Source organism: Notolepis coatsorum (genome assembly GCF_963971535.1).
Source record: "Notolepis coatsorum genome assembly, chromosome: 15".
NCBI lineage: Eukaryota > Metazoa > Chordata > Actinopteri > Aulopiformes > Paralepididae > Notolepis > Notolepis coatsorum.
Genome location: NC_140179.1, coordinates 73,484,045 through 73,491,682, shown reverse-complemented (window position 1 = coordinate 73,491,682; position 7,638 = coordinate 73,484,045). Strand labels below are relative to the sequence as shown.

At 42.8% G+C, this 7,638-nt stretch overlaps 1 protein-coding gene across 1 annotated transcript in view; it reads right to left on the bottom strand.

Moving 5' to 3' along the window:
- Positions 1 to 580: 580 nt before the first annotated feature.
- Positions 581 to 7,638, bottom strand: part of gnai1 (guanine nucleotide binding protein (G protein), alpha inhibiting activity polypeptide 1) — a 48,406-nt gene continuing 41,348 nt past the window's right edge. The window contains exons 6-9 of the mRNA XM_084331125.1: positions 6,868 to 6,997; positions 5,786 to 5,939; positions 3,691 to 3,925; positions 581 to 2,013 (exon numbers count right to left, since the gene is read on the bottom strand). Of these exons, the coding sequence (XP_084187251.1) occupies positions 3,735 to 3,925; positions 5,786 to 5,939; positions 6,868 to 6,997 (475 nt within the window). The 3' untranslated portion in view covers positions 581 to 2,013; positions 3,691 to 3,734. The remainder of the gene's footprint in view (positions 2,014 to 3,690; positions 3,926 to 5,785; positions 5,940 to 6,867; positions 6,998 to 7,638) is intronic.

Genomic DNA, 7,638 nt, shown 5'->3' with positions numbered 1-7,638 from the left:
TTGTATTGTGACATAATAGTCCCCCACAGGGCAGTAGTCAATATTTGTGAACATGTATCACTGTCCTAAAGCAGGTGATCAACAAATACAATTATTTGTGATGTCACCTAGATATACAATCTGGGGCTGCAATACTAGAATATAGACCTCAGTGATAACTTAAACATTATATGACTCAACAAAGTCCCTATTTAATGTCCCAGATTTGACATCCAGGGGACACTAGAAACTTAACGGCTCTCTCTGATTTCTAGCCTTTTAGGTGAGAACGGTGCATATCTATCCATCTATCTAGTTATATAGTGCTTTATTAAAAACACTCAAACTTCCTTCACCAAACACCAAACCTTGGGCTACGCAGGCTCAATGGCTGCCATTCACTGGCACCAGGCACACAGCACAATAGCTGAAAGGCTCAGGAGACTATTGGGAATTTGGCCAAGGCTGTCGGGCAGGGGGGAACCCCCTACTATCCTAAAGCACAGGAATAAGTTATTTAAACGGGTGGCATCTCCTTTGATGTGTAACAGGCCAATAATCAAATCTGGCGAAAAACCCACACAGTCATACATTATGGTTTGTAAATGTTTTTTTTATTAGCAAAATAAGGGAGATGAGTCTACAAAGATTCTCCGTGGAGAGAACACACACGCGCACACGCGCACGCACACACGACAGTTGTGGCAGTTTCTTAAATGTTTTAACAGACCCAGGGTCTCTCTATTCACCACACTTCTTCTCAGCGTCAGTACATCTGATCTAGAAACACTTGACTAGGGTCCACACTTGAACCATCTTTAACCCTTTCACTGCCACACTACAGAAGGTTAACCCTTTACTATCACAGTGAAAGGGTTAACCTTCTGTATTGTTGCAGTGAAAGGGTTAAGTTATTATGGACATAAAGAAATGACTGATCCTACTCCTAGACCAGTATTCCCACTCTGAAATGCTTGATAAAATAACCTAACCACGTTTCAACCCCCCCCCCCCCCCCCCCCCCTCGCCCCGCCATTTCACCCCACTCACACCTCCCATCTCTTAACTACAACTGTCCCGTCTCTCTTTGGTGGTTCAGTATGTCCCGTCGCGACACCAAAAACTCCGTAATTCGCCTCCGAAAATACATTAAAATATACAGTAAAATGTGCCGCACTCTGGTCCTCGTAGTTCCTTTAAATAACCACCAAGCGTAATATAAGCTCAGTTCCTCCGCTAACACATTTTCAAAACGCTTCATGAGAACGGATATATATCGTGTGTACATCACGTGTGTACGGTTTAAAAACCACGTATCCGGAGTGGGATAAATGTAACAATATACACCTGTGTTTTGTACTTTTTGTGATAGTCTTGATTGATCGTCTGCGTGGCCTTCCATCAACATGGGGGGGGGGGCAACAAGTTCGTCACCATGGAGACCCATAAGCAGTAGGGATGCTCCGCCCACTGGTGCACACACACACACACAAGATAGTATGGACATTAACAGTTATGAAATATGCTTCACCTTTTTCAAATGTTTTGGAACAATTCAGCAGGCAAAAGAACAAAGCATTTTGGACAAAATGGCCGCAGTAGAAACGCATGCCAAGGCACAAGTACCAACAAACTGGACTCAAAATAAATGGTGTATCCTCCCCGCCTTCCCACTAACAGTGGAGGAGGAGGAGATGGGGAGTAACTCCGTCGACAGCAAGCTTCTTCCTCCGGGGGAGGGGTGGACGAAAGAAAAAAAAACATCAACTCGAGGTCCTCCTTCTCCCCCAGAGATAACAGAAAAAAATAACAGTATGAAAAGTCTGCTGTGTTGACGCTTTCACAATTAATACAAACATCTTACACGAATGCTGCGAAACGCTAAAAAGGTCAAACTGTTCCAAGACAAAGAACCATAAATAAAGCTGTTTCAAAGTGGCATATAGTACAGCACTGGTCCGTGACTGATCCTCCCCCGAATCTTCTCTCCCCACCCGCCCACAAAAAAAACGCACATAATGCTGGCTCCACCGCCTGAGGAGGAGAGAGAGAGAGAGAGAAGGGAAGAGAGAGAGAGGAAGAGAGAGAGAGAGGGGTGGGGAGAAAGAGAGGGGTGGGGAGAGAAAGAGAAAAGAGTCACTTTTAATGAGTAGATAGGGGAAGCTCGACCTAGTCTCTATCATTGCACAAACATCTAAAATGGAGCAGAAAATCTAATTAAGTGTCCAATAAAAGGCAGTGATTTGAGCAGATTCAATTATGCAAGTGTTTGATTATGACGGATTATGCATAGTCACCGTGGCAAGACTTCTCTGCTCTCCGCTCTCGTGACTTTGAACATTTAAAAAAGCATCTGGAACATGCGTGTCAATTCTAATCCGGCGTTTGAGCATGTACTAAACCACGTGCCTTTACCGTGGAAGATACAAGAACTGATCAAATAACTAGATAACTTGTTCACATCATGTCCTCATATTTCGGTACAAAAGAAACATTACATTTTTTGATGCATTCATCTAAAAAGGGTTGGTGCTCCAGTTATGGTTGCCCTGAGGGCTTCCTCTTCAAGTGGGAAGGCTCAAAGTATAAAAAAATAAATATATAAAAACATTTTAAGTACATGCATTTTACGAGTTGACAATTTTATAGATAAAATGTAACTAGTACTTACAGGTGTATAGATAAATATAGTAAAAAATAGGAGTAAACAAAGCCTCTTGAATATTTTTTATATTTAAATATATCTTAAGTAAACTTAACTTTTACGCTACTTAAGTAAAAAGTACTTTCCATCCGTGAAAAATAAAAAGCAGGCCTCAGTCTTTGAGAGCAGCACTCAATGAGCCCCTTTCCATAGACGTATAGTATGCTATGGTGAGCACTTTCCATAGACATATAGTATGCTATGGTGAGCACTTTCCATAGACGTATAGTATGCTATGGTGAGCACTTTCCATAGACATATAGTATGCTATGGTGAGCACTGAGCACACATGCATTCAATAGCCAGACATGTGCTCTCATCCTCGCTTTAAATCAGTGATCCCTGCTCTCGCCACTCGCACGCATACACACACACGGCCCGCCTCATGTGAACCAGACTATGGGTGAGAGGCTTGGGGGGCGCGTATCCTACCCCAGTAGGGATGGGTACCGAATCCGGTACTTTTAAGGGTATTGACCGAATCACGTCGGTACTACATTTCGGTAATGGAACATTTAAATTTTAAGTCCGATGACGTCAACGTTTCGTTTACCGCAAAAACGAAACCTATGAAGTGTGCCGCACGTTCACGTCAACAATACACGCTTCCCTAGGACTTTACTTGCTTCAACAACAACAAAGCAGTCGGGGCAATGGCAAGCCGAAAACGGTCGCAAGTGTGGTTACACTTTACAAAGCTAGATGCAGACAACGCTCGCTGCAATATTATATATATATATATATTAACAAATTGTTCTAAATAAATAATAATGATAATAAATAATTAGAAGTTTGGACTCATTTATTACAACTGAGGTAAGTAGATTACATTTTTAGAGACTAAAGTACAGAAAAAAAGGTACCGTTGGGTACCGGTATCGATTCACAGGTACCGGTATTGGTTCAAATGTGAACGGTACCCAACCCTATGGGTGAGAGGGTGGGGGGGGGGGGCGTATCCTAGCCCAGCGGTCGGTCAATGGAGGGAGAATAGCGGGGGTTCTTACCAGGGAAAAAAAGGTCAACGTCGCTATCGACGGCGTCCGCCGTCTCAGAAGAGGCCGCAGTCTTTGAGGTTGTTCTTGATGATGACGTCGGTGACGGCGTCGAAGACAAACTGGACGTTCTTGGTGTCCGTGGCGCAGGTGAAGTGGGTATAGATCTCCTTGGTGTCCTTCCTCTTGTTCAGATCCTCGAACTGACACTGGATGTAGGCCGCCGCCTCCTCGTACGTGTTCGAGCCTGGGGACAGAGCAAGGAGGAAAGAGAAGGGGACAGATGACGAAAGAGAAGGGGACGGAGGATGAAAGAGGAGGGGACGGAGGATGAAAGAGGAGGGGACAGAGGATGAAAGAGAAGAAGAAGACAGTGATTGGGGTTGGACAGGCCGGCATTGTGGGTCGCAGCGGCCGAGAGAGTAATGGCCACAATCTAGGGGCGGAGCGGGGTCGGTGTTGGTCCTGGGGGGTCCTGGGGTGGGAGTGGGGGAGGAATCGACTTTTGTGGTGTCTGTAATAGTATACCGTAAGTTGATTTTTTTATGTTATGTTCTGTGTTTATTATTTTTGTTATTGCTAATGTCATTGTTGTTATTATTATTATTGTGGTATTGTGAGGTCTTGTTATTGTTACTGTATTTGTCTTGTGTATAAAAATAAATACAAATATTTCATCAAAAAAAGAAAAAGGCAGGAAGTTTAAGTTGGACGGGAAGTCACGGCATGGAGAAAAGGCGACCCGGAAAATGGATATTCTTGCGCTTTGACGAGAGGAGTGAACTACGTGGGTAGACAACATCCTGCTATCTCGATTTCCCCTCTTTGTTTATTCATATAAAAGAAAAGGTAGAACAATTGCCTGTGAGTTTTTAAGCTTTCCTGTCGAACATATGCTCACACACCGGGTCAACATGTGTTTTCTCCTTCACATGGACAATATCTGCAGATTAAAGGAAAACTCCAACATTGAATGAATGGAAGCGGACATGACTAAGTAGCCTTCGGGAGAGGTGTTAGTTGGACAATGCCTAGGCTACCCAGTCATGTCCGCTTCCATTCATTGTGCTAAGCTAGGCTAACATGCAGCCAGATAGCTTTCTACTCAACGCACAGAGAGGAGACTGGTATCTATCTTCCTGTCTCTCTCTGGAGAAGACGGTAAGCTAATTTCCCAAAATGTTGGAGTTTTCCTTTAACAATTTTCCATAAATCTTTCAAAACAGGATTCCTACAGTACACAGGTTTCAATTGTCCACACATTTTGATGGGGACAGTTTCTACGAATTTCAATGAGAATCTCCCATTACGCAAGAAAGAACATTTTGTGTCATGATTTATAATTTTTCTGTAAGAAATTGGCAGTGTTGCATTTGCATACAAACAATGTTTGTCAAAACAATTTAAACTTACCGGTAGTTTGTTTATCTTTTTGTCACATTTTACTATAACAATATTTAGGTTTTCATAACCTCATATATATATATATATAGTTTTCACACTTCAATTTTCTGGCAACACAGTGGTTCTCAACGTGGGACCCCCGAGGTGGTTCCATGGGTTCCCCGGAAAAATTAGGAATAAATCAAATGTCATAATTATTTAATTCACTGGAATTTATCCCAATGCGAGAATAGGTAAAGATTACTAGTGACTTATGTTTTTCACGCTCTCCATTGTTATGTCCCCACCTACAGTATAGACAGTTATACAATTCTAGACTAAATCACATGGAGCTACTACAATACGCTCATATGGAGGCCCTGAGAAGGGGGGGGGGGGGGGGGGGGGTCATTCCATTTGGGCTGTGGGCGGGGCTTAATGTCTGAAGGAGTCGACTGAAGGCTTCTTGTCCTCTGCGAAAGCATGCAAATGTTACAAGAGACTTTTGTTTCAGTCGAGCACTTTCATATATGTTATGTTTAAGTTTAAGTCAAGCACTTTGATATTATGTTATGTTGTCTGTTTAAGAAAGAGTGCAATGCATGTTGTTATTGAAAGAATAAGAGAATCGTGATCTCAATTCTTAAGAGAAAAATCGTGATTCACGTTTGAGCAAGAATGGTGCAGCAGCCCTACTGGGCTGTCTGTCTGCGGCCGGTCTTACCGGCGTACTCTGGGTAGCAGATGGTGAGGGGGCTCCTCTTGATCTTCTCCTCAAACAGGTCCTTCTTGTTGAGGAAGAGGATGATGGAGGTGTCCGTGAACCACTTGTTGTTGCAGATGCTGTCAAACAGCTTCATGCTCTCGTGCATTCGGTTCTGAGAGAGAGAGAGAGAGAGAGAGAGAGAGATGTATATCAAATATGATCAAAGGTATCAAACAGGAGGGAAGACTGTCGAGCTTTAAACTGTGGATAGTAGCAAACAGAGAAGGTAAAGACGAATTTGAACTGTTGAACAGTAATCCAGAACTATTTTATTGCACTGTACAAAAAAAAGATTTTTATCTATTCTACTATTTTATTGCACTATTGCACTATTCTACTCCGTCTATTTTATCGTACTCCTTGTAATATCGTCTATTTAAAACCGAATCAAACCATAAACAAGGTGGCCTGTTGGGATGTTAGATCCTAATGTGAAAAACTGTGATTTTATACAGTGTCTGCAATGTGCTAATTGTATGTCTTTTTTCTGTTGTGAAGCACTTTGAGCTGCAGTTTTTTGCTTTTTGCTATACAAAAAGTGTATTATTATAATTTCTTTAATTATTATAGCAATCTGGTTAGCTGTGGTGGAGAAGATAAAGGGAAGCATATGAACTTGTAATTTCTGATGTTAAATGGAATAGTGGATGTATAGTCCAAGAGGGGGTCCTGAGGAGGGGGTGGAGGGGGAAAGGGGAAGGAAAGAGCGAGGTAGAGCGGTACCTCATATGTATTGTATTGTATTTATTATTTTTATGTCTTTTAATCTACATTTATTTGGATTTAATTACTGGACTGTCATTATTGTTATTATTATTTCTGTCATTGTCCTGTGATTTATCATTTATAATTTTTACAGTTACTTTATTGTTTGTTTTGTTTTGTTAAAAAAGGGAAAATAAAAAACATTTGTTCAAATTTTTTTTTATTATTATTATACGTGTCATATAAAACAATTTAAAGTCAAGTCACAGGAAAAAAGAGGACCCGCCATTAATATGCATTTAAATGTAGAATTGCTTCATCATTCATAACCTCACCATCTCCTCGTCCTCAGCCAACACCAGGTCATAGTCGCTGAGCGCCACGCAGAAGATGATGGCCGTGACGCCCTCGAAGCAGTGGATCCACTTCTTCCTCTCAGACCGTTGACCTCCGACGTCGAACATTCTGTAGGAGGAAGCCGAGTGGCACACGCCACACAGTGTGTTAAGAACGCAGCACAGTGCCAAAGCACACTTTTTATTCTATTTTTTTTTGCCTTCTGTATTTTTTCATCCAAATTTTGTTGTTATGACAATTCCCTTCCTGGTCGTTGCGTGCATTGCCCTACTCTCGGCCTGGGGAGGGTGCAGAACTACCACATGCCTCCTCCGATACATGTGGAGTCAGCCAGCCGCTTCTTTTCACCCGACAGTGAGGAGTTTCACTGGGGGAATGTAGCACTTGCGGAGGTTCACGCTATTTCCCCCCAGATCCCCTCCCTGCTGAACAGGAGCCCCGACCAACCAGTAGGAGTCACTGTTTACAACGACCAGGACACACACCCCACCCGCTGCCAATTGTGTTAGTAGGGACGACTGAACAAGCCGGAGGTACCGCTGACAGCTGGATTCAATCCCAGAGTCTCTGCTGTGGTAGGCGAGTGCTTAGTCCACTGCGCTACCCAGCCGCCCGTGCCAAAGCACACTTAATATGCATTAGCCCCTGGTGGAGGATGTACCGCTAAGACTGTTTTTTGTTTTCTCTGACATCGCAGGTCACAGGCGGCCGTACGGGAAAAACACTGAGCACGTTCTATATTCTAGACA